Raw genomic sequence first — 17,557 nt, forward strand, 5'->3', positions numbered from 1 at the left:
AAATACACTAATAAAAAAAATCTCAGTGCACATCTTGACGAGTATTAATGTAAACACAGTCATAAACAGTTCAGGAAGAAATGAAGAATGAGTAACAGGAACAGTGTTCAGGATCCATGAGTTCTTATCATCCCAGTTCTTAAAGGGACAGCAGTTATTCAAAGTCAAACTACAAAAAGACAAACGATCACACTGCTCTTGACTGATCAACTTGCGTAACTTTAATGGTTTCATATGAAGCTATTTAATTTTTTACAAAAAACATTATCCAATGTTATTTTAAATTTAATTAGCCTACTTTGCGTTTTTTATTCAGTTTCTTACCTGAATGTTAGACCTACCTGAAAAAATAAAGCAGTCTATTTCATCTGTATCTTTTATTCTATTGCATTTATTTGTGCTATTGTTTGTAATATGTTTATTTGTTCTTATTTTATTACTGTTTATTCGTCTTTTTAAATTCAATTTACAATTCGAAATCAAGCTTCCTTGTGCTGTGTGTAATAGGGATGTTAACCGATGACCATTTGACCGATGGTTGATCATATCAACGGTAACCGATCAAAGTTGTCGGTTAAAAAAAAGTGATCTCTAAATTAGGTTGTTATAGACAGTGGACTTAACGCAACTACAGTTAGCCATCTAATTCCAAAATCTTTTTGTGTGAAGTGAACAAATCCCTCACACTCAATTTTTCATAACTCACCTGTTTGTACTTAATAAACCAATAAAAACTTTTGGCAAGAGGTCACAGCGTTTGGGTTTGCGCGCTCACAAGGTTTGCAAAAAGTAAACAGGCTAAAACACTCAAGGTTAAAGCCAGGGCAGACGACAGTATGAAGCGTGCATCCCGCATAAGATGGGCTTGCATTCAGAAATATATTACATCTACATTTCAGTGGTAACACATAAGGTGTTGATCATCATCTTTCTTTATTATTGTTAGCACTACCTCGAACTAAAGCGGCGTCCCTTCGGAGCTATCATTTTCTTAAACGAGCCGCAGCAATGTTTCAAATGAGCTTCTAACGCTAGACAAATGCCTTTATTTTCAACGAGATCACCTTGTACCCAAACCATTTCGAAACTAAGGAGCCAAACAAACAAGCTCCTCGGCGCTACATTTCGCACTGTAGGGTATTTAAAAAAGTGACATGAGTGGAAGGGAGGCGGCGGCGCCGGGACTGTCTGTGTGTGTGTGGGGGGGGGGGGGCAGAGAGCTCATAGAGATATGCGACAGAGTTGCGAAATTGCAGGCACGGCTCGTGGCTGCAAAAGAATCGGAATCGCGAATCAAAAAGAACCGTAATCGAAAATAAGAATCGGAATCAGAATCGTTCAAATCAAAACGATCCCCAACCCTAACCGTATCAGCTTTTCGTCCACACGGATCCGGCGTTTTGGAAGCATGAATGCGATATTTTCTGAAACCAGGTCCCAAAGTGGATAAATCTGAGAACAACAATCTTCCGTTTTCGTGTGTACAGCGAATCCGTATATTTTCTGAAACGGTGATTTCGTCACACTACGTCCAGTACAGTGAAAGAGTTAAAGGATACAACTACGGGCACTGGGCATGCGCACTAGCCTGACAAGCCAGACCCACATCAAGATGATTGGCCTGGAAACTCACAATTGACAGGGCTCAATCCGAGGGGCGGGATAAATGGTTGTCTTTCAAACTCCCTCTGCACGGCGTGCACGCAATTGGATATCGCAACAACCAACCAGAGCAACGAAGGTGAAGCAGAGCTCGTTGACAGATTAAACTTTCGACATATCCGGTCGGCAAAACTCAGAACACATCCTTCCTTCTTAAGCATGACTTCGGTGCCGTTCTTTGTTATTTTCTCAGAGAAAAGCTTAACTCCAATTCGCGGTCAAAGCTGATTCGAAAGACCGCCGTTCACCAGTTTCTGTGTTTACTAGAAGCACGCGCAATTCGATCGTCATTATATTAAGCCCCGCCCATCGACTCTATACGCGATGTTATTGGCGCAACCAGAGTTTGGCGTTTACAGCTCAGAAGTGAATTGAGAGTTGCTAGACGACACTCGCAGCAGATTAGATTTGCTGCCGCTAGGGTGCGTCTAGATTTCTAGGATACATGCGCACATCAATATCGCGTCATTTAATTAACGTATCTGCAAGGTATGTTTTGGGTTGGGTAGGTGTAGGCATTAAAGGTCCCATTCTTCGCGATTCCATCTTTCAAACTTTAGTTAGTGTGAAATGTTGCTGTTGGAGCATAAATAATACCTGTAAAATTATAAAGCTCAAAGTTCAATGCCAAGAGAGATATTTTATTTAACAGAAGTTACCTTTCAAAGCCTACAGCGAACGGCCAGTTTGGACTACACCCCTGCACTCCATTGCTTGAATGACATCACTAGAACCATTTGTTGACTAACCCTCCGCCCACAAGTACACGCAAAATAGGGGGCGTGGTCTTGTTGCTCTCTCACGTGGAGAAGAGTGTGCATTCAGCGCTTGCATCTCCCCGTTATGGTAAGAGGAGGGACCTTTCCGGGCAAAGTGCGCTAAGCTGCTGTCCAATCACAACACGGGAAGCGCTGGCCCAATGAGAACTCGTTACGTGTTTCTGAAGGAGAGACTTCATAGAACAAGGAAATCATCTGTCCAATGTTTTTAGGACAGAGAAAACAGCGCTGTACAGATAAGTAAATTGTGTGAAAAAATACTGTTTTTTTACACGCGAAACATGAACTCATGTTATATTGCACACTGTAAACATAATCAAAGCTTCGAAAACACGCGAAGAACGGGACCTTTAATAAAACACATCTTTTAAGCAGCAAATGTATTTATTGTTATTTTATTGTGAGATTTTGCCTCACCTCCGACCACTGCTATACCCCTTTTAGCCACAACTCTTCTTCCCGTTTTTAGTGTATTTCTGTGGCAGAATTACCGCGCCACACACTGGCTTGGCATGCAAACTACATCGTTTTTAGTTGGTTTCGGTAATCTCGTGTGGACGCAGATATTTCTTGAAACGAGGGGAAAAAAAGATCGAATTGGGAAAGCTCTGGCTTCGTGTGGACGGGGCCTTAGAGGATAATCTTATATTACCATGACCTTTTATATATCAAAAGCTCAAGGAAAAGTTGATTCCTCAATTCATCACCCCTTTTAATACAGATTCATCTTCACAGCGCTGATGTACTCCTTTAAAAGGTGCCATCTGTAAAAATTGAGGTAAAAATATCCAAAAAATGACCTACACGCATCAAAAGAATGAGAAGAAATAAGGGCGATGATGTCATTAAAAAATGTCAAGTTATAGTGCTGCAGAGATATCAACCTTAATTAGCAGTAGCATTACTAGCCCCGGCCCGACAGGTATCGTAATACCAGTCTCGGCCATGGGAGGCGGTATGCGGGTAACATACGTTAACATAACCACCAGCCAACCTGGCGTACTTGAGCCTGATGTCAATCGTGTGGAAAGTACAGCCCACTACTTCATTTCAGTTCAGGGAAGAGAGTGGACGGATGACCGAAGCCCTTGGCCCCTTGAATGTATCTGAAATGATAAAAATAGCTGTTTTTACCTGACCGGAAAAAGCGGAAGTGCGCGCACCCGGTGACTGTGTCCCGTCCCGTCATAATAAAAGTCCAGCTACTCGCGAGCCGTTTAGAATAGGCGCCCTCCAGTGGACGAAAAGTTGCATAGTGCACCTTTAAGGTTAAATTGAGAATTCCAATGCAAAGAGGCAAATTAAGAGTCATTTTGTGGCTGGAAAAAATTATATTTTCATTTGTAGTGCCATTAGCCACTAAGTGCTAGCCTAGAAATCTAGACGCACCCTAGCGGCAGCAAATTTAATCTGCCCGCGAGTGTCGTCTAGCAACTCTCAATACCCTTCTGAGCTGTATTCCCCTAACTGTTGCCGGGCCAATCACAGTGTATAGAGTCGGTGGGCGGGGCCATAATGACGACGGCCACGAGTTGCATTTGCGTGCTTCTAGTAAACATAGAAACTGGCGAACGGCGGTCTTTTGAATCCGGTTTGACCGCGACTCTGGAAGACTTGGAGTTAAGCTTTTTTCTGAGAAAAGAACAAAGAACGACACTGAAGTCATTCTTAAAAAGGGAAGATGAGTTTGGAGTTTTGCTGAACGGATACGACGAATGTTTAATCAATCAACAAGCTCTGTTTCACATTCGTTGCTCTGGTTAGTGGTAGCGCTATCCTATCGCGTGCAGAGGGAGTTTGAAAGACAACCATTTATCCCGCCCCTTGGATTGAGCCCAATCAATGAAGAGTTTCCAGACCAAACATCTTGATGTGGGTCTGGCTTGTCAGGCTAACTAAGTGCCTGTATGGCTCTTTAATAAATAATAGTCTAGTTGCTCAAAATATTGCAGATCATAACTGCTTACTTATTTGTAGGTTTTACATTTTAAGACATGTTTAGACATGTTCAAATACTAGATTTCTTTAAATATTAAATTTTAAAACATTAATACCACCTAATACCAGTTTGATTCAAAAGGTTTGTATTTAGCAACATTTTGAAAAACAAAATGTATACAGGTTCGTAAGCAGACAAAATATAATATAGTATCGGTTTTTTGTAAAGAACATACAAAATGCATTAAGAATCTTTGAGACTACATATAATATATTCAAATATGTTAAAAGAATTTCAAGGAAATACATAAAACAAGAATAAGATGCAATATGGATTTCTTTGACTTATCTGAAAATGAATGCATAAGTTTTGGCTATTTTAGAGCTTATATTTATTTAAATCTAAAATCGTGGCATGTTTTTAGATCAATGTTCTGAAATGATCATCCATAACAAACAAAGCCACAGTACAGGAATTGCCCAGTCTCTTATTGAACAATCTGTAGGGTTAGCCCAACCCCCACAGCTGAGTCAGGGGTGATAAAGAGACCGAATGAGAGAAACAAAGGAAAGATATTGTAAGACAAAAGACAGATGGGACATTGCAACCTTCTGTTTGCGATCATGTATTCAGAATTCATGCTGTCCTGATGAGCTGCCATCCAGAAAAATCTCAGGGGACATGAACTGATCTCATTGTTTAAGCATCTGTAGCATTCATTCCAGGGATATTTTCTTATTACAGACTCAAAAAGAGACCTGTTATACGCAAACCAATTTAATTCAAATTCAAATAATCCTTAATTCTCTGCAGTCCTTTATAGATGCAGTTAGTTTACATTCATAGTAAAATAATATTATAGTAGTGATTCATATCAGGCCCTGGGCTCATTTTGTCTCTTGTAAGAGTAGGATACTATTAATACCCATTTGTGAGCTGTTACATCCTCCTTTTCATGAAGTGTACAGACAGAGTGACTGAGTGGCAATGGTGTTCTTCACAAAAAAATGTAGATTCTTTGTTTTCGAGTGCATCCTAAAAACAGTTGCTTAAAGAGGACATTGTGATTTAATAACCTTAAAACACACACACACACACACACACACACACACACACACACACATATAGAACACATTTTGATAGTGTTTACCAGGAGCTTAGGCCAAAAAAATGTTTTTCTTTAAATTCTTTTAAGTCTACTGCTAAGGTTTGCCACTTCACAACGGCAAAAAAATCGTGTTTTTTGTTTTGTTTTTGTTTTTGCAAATTGTAGAAGTCTAGAACTACACTCTAAAAATGTATTCAGTGGCATAGTAAATTTTACAGTTAACATTACATTTATTATTAACTTAATAAAATCTCTCAATGTCGCAGAATTGGTGCATTTCTTCTGTGATGAGTTTCACAGAAAAGGTTTGTGTTTTATTTTATCTATAAAATCATTACTGTTCTTAAAATCCTTTTATTTAATGCAAAACTAATGTGAATCACCTAAACAAGTGTGGCGTCTGTCTTTGCAACGCCTGGTGCATTGCTCAAAACACACAACTTTATTAATGATCATAATTAATTTGGATGATAAAATGTTCTTAAAAGTGTGCACTGTTTGTTTATGGAGTTATGGAGCAGCACCTTTCAGCTACGAGTGAAATGCAGGATCCAAAGTCCACCTCAGCAAGAGTCCATCTCAGGCTCGAGAAACCGCGGTGATACGTCGAAAATGGATAACAGACCAGTTGATTACTTTAATTACTTTTAAATGTTTAATATTTACTTCTAAAATGTTTGTTACGTCAATTTAAATGTTGGCAGTATTGTATAAATATAATACCAGTAATATATGCTGTATTGCTGTAATGTTACTCATCGAAAATAAAGGCCAATGTTATGTATAAGTGTGCTTGTATAGAGTATTTTACAAAGGTTTAGAGGAAATTAAAGTTATACAATAAAAGTTAATATTACTCATAAATAAAAACTGGTAAAATTACAGATAAATATTGTTTTATAAATATTTTCCCCCAATTTTTTCTACTTTTTTCTAATGCAGTTACTCAGATCTACGTATTTTATTTTTCACATGTTTTTATTTTATTTATAATTTTTTGACTTACATTTACTCAGTTCATGCTGTGTGTGATGTAATTGATTTCACTGCTTTCAAATTTTGTGTAAAAATTTAGTAAATCATAGTAAAAGTTTTTAGATTTAGTTTTAGATAGTTTATTACTAATATTTTCAGTTCAGCTCTGAGAGAGAGAGAGAGAGAGAGAGAGAGAGAGAGAGAGAGAGAGAGAGAGAGAGAGAGAGAGAGAGAGAGAGAGAGAAGAGAGAGAGAGGAGAAGAGAGAGAGAGAGAGAGAGAGAGAGAGAGAGAGAGAGAGGAAGAGAGGGAGAGGAGAGAGAGGAGAGAGAGAGAGAGAGAGAGAGAGAGAGAGAGAGAGGAGAGAGACAGTAACAGATACTTATTACAAACACACAAAAAAAACGTTATTTTCCTAATACGCTTAATTCCTATTCTTTATTCTTTCATTCTTAAAAAAAAGTGTCACATTATGTCATATTATAGCGTAACACATTATGGTCCTAAATTTGTGAATCTATCTGTATAACAAACTCATATTCTATTCAGTTTTCAGTAACCTTCCCTGTCCGAGACCAAAACAAGGCTTGATTACAAAGATCAATAATAATCTGCTCACTGTATGTTTGTTTAGACTTCATATGCAAATGAACAAAACGTTGTACATGTACACGTGCATAGGAGCAAAAAAGGGAGGGACTGCAGCAGCACACTGCAGCACTACAGGAGCCACGCCTTAAAAGGACACACCTCTTTTCCCTGGTAGTTTATATGCATTACTTCATTGCTTTAAAATGTTCAATCTTCCTGTCATTATGTTGATTATGTAAGCAACTAGTGTTCAGCATTTAAATACTACCTGTTGCCAACTGGGCCACTGGTTCACACTAAAGAGACTGGGATTGTCCTTAAATCACCTTGCAGAGATACGTTTAAATACTTTCTTTCCCACAAATTTTGCGTCTGAAAGGGAAACTCCTACAAATGCATATGCAATAAGGTCAGCCGCAAAAATTACTTTACATTGCACATTTTTCACTGTGTCTTGAGGGTGAAAAATCAGGCCTAAGCACTAATCAAAAAACAATCTGATATTATGACTGCATGCATACACTTTGTTTACTTGTGAGATGCACATGTGGGTCTAGGTGAGAACTCCTGGTTTGAAGAAAAAAAAAAAAAAAAAAAAAATACTTTTTTGTAGACATCTTTCTAATACTGAACTAAGCTGAACTGATGACAAGCTGACATGCATGTCGGTCCTTTTCAGAGTGTACTTTCCAGCTTGATGCTATCCAAAATTAGTATTACAGATTAAATACACACGGACAATACATGGAGCCCTAGCTTTGATATATGTCCATTTACTTTAGAAATTACCAGTGTTCACATTATTGAACTATTTAAAAAAACAAAAAAAACAAGACAACCTTTGGTTTATAGGATCAAATGGACCATCAAGCAAACTTTGAGTAAAATTAAAGGGGGAAAGGAGAGTGTTGGTTTCAAACTACAGTTAAGTCAATTAAAGACTCAATGACATGGCAAATGGCGATAGAGCAAACCTCCACTCAAGCAGCCTGCTGCTAAACCTTTAAGACCTATGCAACAGAGCATGATCAGATATCAACATGTAATTGGGCTATTAACATGACGGCATGACACTGCATTGTTGCAGAGCAGAGATTGGTATAATGAAGGAATGACCTATCATGACTGCACTGGATCTAGACAAATAATTAATCTTGAATGTAGCTTTAGTAAAATAAATACTGCAAAGATCTCATGAACAATTTCAGACTTCACCATCCATTTCCTCTTTGCAACCATTTGAGGAGACGCAATCCCTGATTAGAAGTGACTTTGGATAGAAGCATCGATGAACTGATGCGCTGTAGAACAGGACTCATCTATAGAAGCAGACCGATCTTCCTGTGTAGTAAACTTGTCAATCTGAGCCTGAGCACGAAAGATAACTTTGCTTGGATAGGAAGGGGATGCTAATTACTTATCAAGGACAAGTGAAGTCATCATTAGCATAACCGACATCTTTCCTAAACCTCAGAAAAGAAATAAAGAGCTCCAGAACTGGAAGGTTTTTCCTCCCCACTGGGTCCTTTTTCCCAGCAGACCACATGCTGACACATGCTTTTGGTCCCTGACAGCTTGAATGCTGCATCGCAAACACCAAATTAAAGCAGAGTGAATGTGCAGAAAAAGTAAAACATGTCAGATAACATTTCATACAATATTGGCTTTTGCTAGTGGTAAAGACAATGCAATATTAATATAGTTCACAAAAAAAGAAAGAGTTAAAAAAAATGGAAAAGATCCTATAAGATTACATATGCAGTATTAAAATATAAATTATCAATGTTTAAGTCTAAATGTGATTAGTCATATGAGCACACGGTTACTGTCTTTTCTGTGGTGAGAAAAATATGTGTAGACCTATAATAACATTTATTGCACAATTGGGAAAACACTTCACTACATGACTTAAACTCTACCAATCTATTTTTTTTTAAATAAGTCAAACATTTACACATTCCAGTTAACGTATGGTTGATCTTTTCCGTTAACACTTTTTTTTAGCATTTTGTGCATCTCTTTCGAGCTGTAATCAAATTATTCTGCACTGACTTAAACTTGATATCTATATTTCATTTCTCTTGAAAACAACACAAATCTACCCCTAAATCATAATTCACTCCTGTGCTCTGCTCATCATAATAGGCCTTAACCATGCATTGAAGGGTGGGGTGGTTGTCAGCCTGATGGTATGTCTTTGTTATGAACAACAGCTGTCCAGTTTTGTATTCTCATTCAGTGTTTTATTCTGAAACTACAGAAGAGCTGGAGAATAAAATGGTGAGTTCTAGTCAGGGCTGGTCCACGCATTCACAGAACTGACACAAAAATCTAAAAACCATTCTGCAAAATAAGACTGTCCAGAAACATCATAGGAAGGCCTACCAGTTCATTATTGTGCACTGACATTATTGTGCACTGACATTGTTTACAACTGGCTGAGTTAGAGATACAAACACTTTTATTGAACAATAATTGGATAATGTCCACGGCTGAATAAATGGTAGGCTACACAAATGACAATCAATGCCTCGTTACAATCAAGAGATTAAAATGTACTGTTTACAGCTTTCATGCTAATCCTGAACACTTTATTAAATAAATTAGCATATTTAAGTGTTTAAGTAACTGCTCCCTTTCGATAGATCATATGTGAGATTGAGCGGCCATGTCCCTAAACATTGTGGGCTGCCTACAGCATCCTGGGGATCAATCAAATTGCATCATACTGGTCATTTTCTGATTAAAGTAAAAGACAATAGACGTATCTCGGCCTCGTTTAGATCATTGCGAAAGAGAGAACGACAATAAAATATTGAGCTGCTGATCACTGTGGCTGGCTTTACGGCTTAATGAACAATACGCACGAATCATCAACGCCTTTCGATACCTGTGTTTCGCGAACATCCTGCTTCGTTCCTTCGGGATACCACTGAACCCGCACAAATCCTCTACCGAGAGGCCATGACTGTGTGTCCGCCGCCCCGCTCTCGTTGTCTGAGTTACCGGGAGCGCCTCCACCTCTTCCAACGCTACCACCACCTCCTCTCCCTCCGCCATCACCGCCAATCTCGGAGTCCGAATCTTCAAAATCCTCCTCGCCATGAATCATCCGTACAAGCCCAAAACGCATCGCCCCGCGGTGTTTTCCGGAGACCAGGTCATGTGTAAACAGGAGCCGCTGTGTTCCGCCTGCCGTGGGTGAGTGTGTGCCGGACGGAGGCTCGGAGCTCGGGCTAATGGTAGGAGAAAGCGCTACTGTGGCGGGTTCCGCCATCTCTGCTGCTGCTGAATGATGCGGGAGGAGAGGGATGGAGAAGTGAATAGAAACCTGTGAGCAGAAGCAGCACGTGTTTACGTCTGTACGTAGAGCGCCGCATGGAGGACAGGTCACCTGTTACCACTGTCCTGAATTACGTGTCTCCAATAGCAAGCACTCGTATTTATTTTACAGAACTGCATTCAACAGAAAATGCATGTCTTTAAGCCATATTTATTGACGTCGCGTTGTATAGTCCATCAAAAATGTATTCCAATTAAGGAGTCTTAAGTTTGGGTATATAGAGTATAAAAAAGTCCCTTACTTTGGTGGGTGTAGGTAGAAGTAGCAGTGGCGTTGCGAGGGGGTGGAGCTTAACCCACATATTGTCAAAAGCCCCTGATTTTTGAAAGATTGAAAATGTTTCACTTTACAAATAAAACAGATTTTATTATTATGGATTATAATTAGTTTTTTCCTAGTACAAGAAATCCATCTGTGGGTGAAATCAGCTGTGGTCGATTAGCTGTTTTACGGGTTTTTATGTAAAGCTGACTGAATTAAAACAATAAATAAACCAAGAAATGTAAAAATACAAAAATAAACGAGTATTTATAATTTTATTTCCTTATTTATATATAATTGTATTTTTCCACAATTATTTTTTTTATTATTTTTTTATTTCTACATTGATTTTATTTCCACTTTTATTTATTTCCACTTTTATATATGTATTTATGCCTACATAATTTTTTTTCCTAATTTCATTATTTCTACATTTATTTTCACATGTATTTATTTATTCATTTATTTATTTATAATTGTTTTTGTCTGTATGCTAATGAAGGGGCGTGTTTTACTTCTGAAGCTTTGAGGCCACAATTACACCTTGTGGAGTGACAAAATGAAATGCAAGCCTTTGCAAAAAGTCGCACAGGGAATTAATAACTTAGAGATGGGAAATGTATCCAAAATCTTATATAACATTTTAAGTAATTTAATATCACCTAAAAGGGATAGTTCACCCAAAAATGAAAATTCTGTCATCATTTACTCACCCTTTTAAAGTAATCATGTCCCGCCTTTCAGGTTTAATCCTGTTTTATTTTACTTTGGGTTTGAGACTTTGGGAAATACTGCTGTCTTTAAATAATATAAATGGTGTTGTTTTTAGTGTGTCAACTTTGCACAACTCCTAAAAATTTTTAGGTCGGCCAGTTCGGTCTGGCCTCGCTCAATAGAGTAATTATCTCAGAACAGAAACTGTTCGGACCAATGAAATCATCAGGACAGGCTTTAGACGATGACGGACAGATGATAAACATAATCATGCACATCATCAAAGGGGCTTGGATTATATTTACTCAAATCCTTAATGGAGAGCTTGTTTGTATATGCATTCACCTTCTCTCAAAAATTATGATCATGTTGGGTAAGTACTCTATGTATCAATACATTCTTTAATTTTTTTACAACACCGGCTAAGATCGTTTATTCCAGAACGTGTGCAGACAGGGTTGCCAAGTTTTTACAACAAAATCTGCCAACTACTAGCCCTAAACAATAGCTTTTCTGGGGGGTTCTCCGGAAAAAAAATGGTGTTTGGGGGGAAAATGTGTGTTATTTTGGCAAGATTGCCTGCTAAAATTCGCACTCATGGGTCTATATTTCACATAATAGTCGCTTCAACCCGTGGACGTAGAAAACAACCACGGAAAAAAACACGGACATGGCAACACAGTGCAGTTGAGCTCCGTCTGTTGACATTTGACAATGCGTCACTTCGTTGCGCTGATTGGTTGTAGGTCTATCCAATTGAGGTCTTTCCTGGTTCGGGTTGAAACACGCCTCATAATCACAGCCCAATGAAACAGTTTCAGACTCATATTCTTACTAGTATTGAGTATGACCACGTCAGGCTATGGGGATCCAGTATTTTCGACAAAAGCCTAATGGTCTCTTTTGTCACCACGTAGCCAGCCTGAATGCATTTCAGATGCATCACCTTATATCTGTGAAGCATACCATATCGGTTCAACTGATCCAGAGAAACACAGCAAAGTCTTGAGGTGTCTGCACAAAATTGATGCACAAAAAACAATACCATTTATATTACTTAAAGACAGCAGTATTTCCTAATGTCTCAAACCCAAAGTAAAATAAAACCGGATTAAACTTGAAAGGTGGGACATGTTTACTTCCATGCAATCCAGCTAAAATAGAGCTCCTGGCAGGATTTTGAGCGATGTCATTAATTCAGAAAAACAGGGGGGAAAAAATAAAATTGAAAAATGATTATCATAATTCTGAGATAATTAACTCAATAATTCAGAAAAACAGAGCAAATACATTTTATTTAATGAAAAATGATCTCGTAATTCTGAGATAATTAAGTCATTAATTCAGAAAAACAGAGTCGATTTTTTTTTCTCTCCAGTGAATTCAATACGCTTCTGTATTTTACGGCCATGTTCGGAATAAAGAATGAGTGGAACCCCTATATAAATCAACAAATGTAGACATAAATACATGAGGAAATAAATAAAAGTGGAAATAAATAAATGTCGAAATAAATGAATGAAAAATAAATAAATGTTTTAAAAAAATATGACTACATAAATAAAATAATAAAAGTATAAATACTCATTTATTTTTTTATTTTTTTATTTATTTGTATTTTTCTTTATGCATTTATTTATGTAGTTTTACTTTTTTACATTTCTTTGTTTATTTATTTATATATTTATTTATAATTATGTCAGCTTTGGAATTCCATACGATTCAGCTCATGGGCTTAGATTACGCGGGGGAACTTTTAATAAAATGTACTTTCGTCCCCCGCACTTTTACTGGGTCTCACCAATCCTAGTCGACCCGCTCCGAGCGGGATTCGACATTATGATGCCCATGTTAACAAGGACGCAAAAGACAGCTTTCTCTTTTGATAGCGCGCCTCTTGAGGTCACAGGCAAGTGTATTTACATAGAAACCAATTTTAATACATTAAAGTTTAAATTCAGAGACAAAAAATTATCTATGCTAACCTGTCATTTTATTTGTAATGAGTTACCGGGAGTTACGAGGCGATCTGAACACTATAGGGACAGAGCGTATTTAGACCACGCCCACACAAACTCCCCATTGTTTGAGGGAAACAATCCAACGCCCTCCATAGGGCTGGTCGATTCTGAAATTTTTTTAATCAATTCCAATTCCAATTCCTGTTTCCGCAATCGATTCCGCACTGTTGTTTTGATTCCTTTTCGATTCTTCTTTTTTTTTTTACAAAATTGATGGAGGAACCTAGAGCTGGAGTGACTGCTGGATACAAGAATATAGAAAGTATCCTTCTCCGAAACTTTATTTGTGAAATGAAGATACATTTTAATAACTCTGATTAATTTTAAATTATGGATGCTCCTGAAATGGCCCATATAGCCCAGCAGCAAATGTGATTTACCCTAATAAATAAAAAGGATAGCATGCATGTCTAAAATGCATGTGCACAGTTAAGGTGAATTACTACATTCATTTATGCGCTAAGTGCTTTTGCACAGAATGTATGAGGTAAAATAACCACAATATTAACAAAAACAATAATATAAGAGTGCGCAGTTTATTTGTCAATCAGATGCGCGAGCAAGTTGCGTTCATTACTGTGCTGTTCTCTATGAACATTCAGCATTTATTTTATGATTATTTTAATAAGTGGTCGTAAAGTGACCACTTCTGTTCAATGTAACGAACTGCTCTGAGACAGAAAGGTTGGAGATCCAAACGCAGTATTTATTGAAGGGTAATCCAAAGTCATAGTCCATAAAACACGCAAAAGGTCATACACAGGCAAGCACTCCGAAAAGGCAAACAAAACAGAAGGAACAGGCAAAAGGGTAATCCACAGAGAAGGCAAGAAATCAAAGACCAAGATACATGAAACCAGGGAAACGCTCAGAAATGCAGTTGTGACACTAAACAAGACTTCGCACTGAATGACTGAGTGAACAAGGTATATATAGGCAGAGGTAATGAGGTGATGAGACACAGGTGTAAACAGTGAGTGCTAATGAGTCCTAGGCCAAGGATTATGGGTAATGTGACTGTGATAAAGTTCGTTTGTGTAAGGAAGGAAGAGGACAAGGGGGTCGGTTTGACTGCTGACGCTTCTCTTTATTAGAACAAAAACTCAGTCTCTTCACACGGCTATTGCCAGTGTGTATTTCTCTCAGTCACTTCCGGGTTCCGGTTAAACGTTCCGCTTCCGGGTCAACGTGTCTCACAACTCAATGTCCGTGGGTGTGAGTGGGTGTCGCGTCAGCAGTCCCTCTCTCTCTCCTCGATCTCCGGTTCCACCTAGGTTTTATCCCCTCTCCACGCTCATTACTGGAACGAGAGACAGGTGTTATTAATCTGCTTCCAACCCACTCACTTACCGCTCGTCCCGCGGCTCTCTCTCCCGCTGCAGACCTCGCTGAACCACGCCCCCCTTGCCACAGTGACAGTCCGTGACAGTCCGGGGTGGAGTGCCCTCTGGTGGTGATCATGTGCACTCACACTGGTGAACTGTGACATAGCCCCCCCTCAAAGGAACGGCTTCCAGATGCTCCTAAAATTGTCCAGAAGGGAGGTGGAACGGATGCGGACCTTCCATGTAGTGGAAGAGGGCCTGGAGATTCAGGCAGATCAGGAGGCCAGGATGGAGCAGGCCGGGCAGATGACCAGGGTGGCGCAGACCGCACAGATGACCAGACTGGTGCAGGCAACCAGGGCAGCGCTGGCGGTCTTGAAGACCCCCACGGCAGAGCAGACGACCACCGCAGCAGAGCAGACAGCCTTGAAGCCCCCACGGCAGAGCAGACGACCACCACAGTAGCGCAGGCGGTCTTGAAGATCCCCACGGCGAAGCAGACAACCACCACAGCAGCGCAGGCATTCCAGCCAGAGCCCTCTCCGGACTCGGGGCTGGAGGTGGAGCCCTCTCTGGACTCGGGGAAGGAGGCAGAGCCCTCTCTGGACTCGCCACACAGACAGGAGCCCTCTCTGGACTCGGCACACGGAAAGGAGCCCTCTCGGGACTCGGCACATGGGCCAAACCCTCTCGGGACTCTGGTCAGTGGCTGGAGGCTCTGGAAGGTCTGCTTGGATGACACAAGGCTCTGGAAGGTCTGCTGAGACAACACGAGGCTCTGGAAGGTCTGCTGAGACGGCACGGGGCTCTGGAAGGTCTGCTGAGACGGCACGAGGCTCTGGAAGGTCTGCTGAAACGGCACGAGGCTCTGGAAGATCTGCTGAGACGGCACGAGGCTCTGGAAGGTCTGCTGAGACGGCACGAGGCTCTGGAAGGTCTGCTGAGACGGCACGAGGCTCTGGAAGGTCTGCTGAGACGACAAGAGGCTCTGGAAGGTCTGCTGAGACGGCACGAGGCTCTGGAAGGTCTGCTGAGATGGCACGAGGCTCTGGAAGGTCTGCTGAGACAGCACGAGGCTCTGGAAGGTCTGCTGAGATGGCACGAGGCTCTGGAAGGTCTGCTGAGACGGCACGAGGCTCTGGAAGGTCTGCTGAGATGGCATGAGGCTCTGGAAGGTCTGCTGTCTTGTCCAAAGACACAGGCTCAGCGGCCATCTTGTCAGAGGACACCTGCTTGGCGGCCATCTTGTCCAAAGACACTGGTTCGGTGGCCATTTTGTCAGAGGACACTGGCTCGGTGGCCATCTTGCCCGAGGACACAGGCTTGGCAGATGCAGTGGAAATGTCACAATCCTCCTCCATGACACCCACTGTGAAAGCAGAGCCACTTACCTGAAGGGCATAATCAAGAAACTCACTCAGGGACCCTCGAGGACCATCACGGACAAGTTTGCTTTGTAACTGTTTATTGAGTCCATGGCAAAAAAAGTCAATCAACATTAAGTCCGGGAGGTTGGTGAAGTTTGCAATGTTCAGAAAGTCTATGATGTGGTCCTCGAGTGAGTGAGTTCCCTGGCATAGACGGCCGAGACATACTGCTGAATCCATGTTGGCGAAGTCTTCTGTAACGAACTAACTGCTCTGAGACAGAAAGGTTGGAGATCCAAACACAGTATTTATTGAAGGGTAATCCAAAGTCATAGTCCATAAAACACGCAAAAGGTCATACACAGGCAAGCACTCCGAAAAGGCAAACAAAACAGAAGGAACAGGCAAAAGGGTAATCCACAGAGAAGGCAAGAAATCAAAGACCAAGATACATGAAACCAGGGAAACGCTAATAAATGCAGTTGTGACATTAAACAAGACTTCGCACTGAATGACTGAGTGAACAAGGTATATAGGAGCTGTGTCTCATTTTAGAAGGCTGCGTCCTCCGGAGGTCGCGTTTGAAGGGTGCATACGTCATAAGGCCGTCTCATTTAAAAAAAAGTGAGTAGGACACTCCAAATGCGACCTTCGAATGCGTCCTTCTTTCATGGGAATTCGGAGTGTGCACGAGGAGTATCCTTCACGGCTGGAGTTAACCCACAATTCTTTGCGTCACCGTTAACAACCGTCATATTTTTTTTATATTATAATTAAAAAAAACGGCACCACCGCCAGACATACATGCAAGTGTTGATGTGGTGTTTAAATGTAATTAGTTAAGCTTGTTTTTGTTTTTTAAGCTGTATTAGGCTACCACCTTAAACAGATAGTTGTGGTAAACAAGTTTACAAGTGTTTAGTGCGTTTTAAACGTTTAGAACAGTACATTGCTATCAAGACAAGAAACATTTCATAGGCATTTTCAAGTGATAAATAATTTTTATTCATATAACTGGGGCTGAACGTGTTGGCATAGCAACGTGATACTTCCTGCCTGTGTGTCCTACGAAGGACGTCTCGTTTAATTCTGATTGAGGACACTCCGTATACTGCATCCTACACAGGACGTGTCCTCCGGAGGACGCAGCATTCGAAATTTAACGAAATGAGACACAGCAATAGGCAGAGGTAATGAGGTGATGAGACACAGGTGTAAACAGTGAGTGCTAATGAGTCCTAGGCCAAGGATTATGGGTAATATAGTTTGTGATGGAGTGACAGTCCGTGGTGGAGTGCCCTCTGGTGGTGATCATGGGCACTCACACTGGTGAATTGTGACATTCAAAGTTAAGTACTGCATATAATATTGAGTCCTTATATGATGACATCACAAACGTGAGCCTAGTTTCAGCAGCAGCAGGGAAGAGTATGCGGGATGGCTTCTAGCACTCCTTGATTTAAGTTGTTTTGA

At 40.3% G+C, this 17,557-nt stretch overlaps 1 protein-coding gene across 1 annotated transcript in view; it reads right to left on the minus strand.

Annotated features, from left to right (window-relative positions):
* The window catches only part of ube2o (ubiquitin-conjugating enzyme E2O), a 76,794-nt gene extending 66,133 nt beyond the window's left edge, over nt 1-10,661 (minus strand). Inside the window, exon 1 of the mRNA XM_067459431.1 lies at nt 9,944-10,661. Coding sequence (XP_067315532.1) covers nt 9,944-10,330 — 387 coding nt within the window. The 5' untranslated portion in view covers nt 10,331-10,661. The remainder of the gene's footprint in view (nt 1-9,943) is intronic.
* Nucleotides 10,662-17,557: the final 6,896 nt, after the last annotated feature.

This window comes from Pseudorasbora parva, chromosome 12, assembly GCF_024679245.1.
Source record: "Pseudorasbora parva isolate DD20220531a chromosome 12, ASM2467924v1, whole genome shotgun sequence".
Lineage (NCBI taxonomy): Eukaryota > Metazoa > Chordata > Actinopteri > Cypriniformes > Gobionidae > Pseudorasbora > Pseudorasbora parva.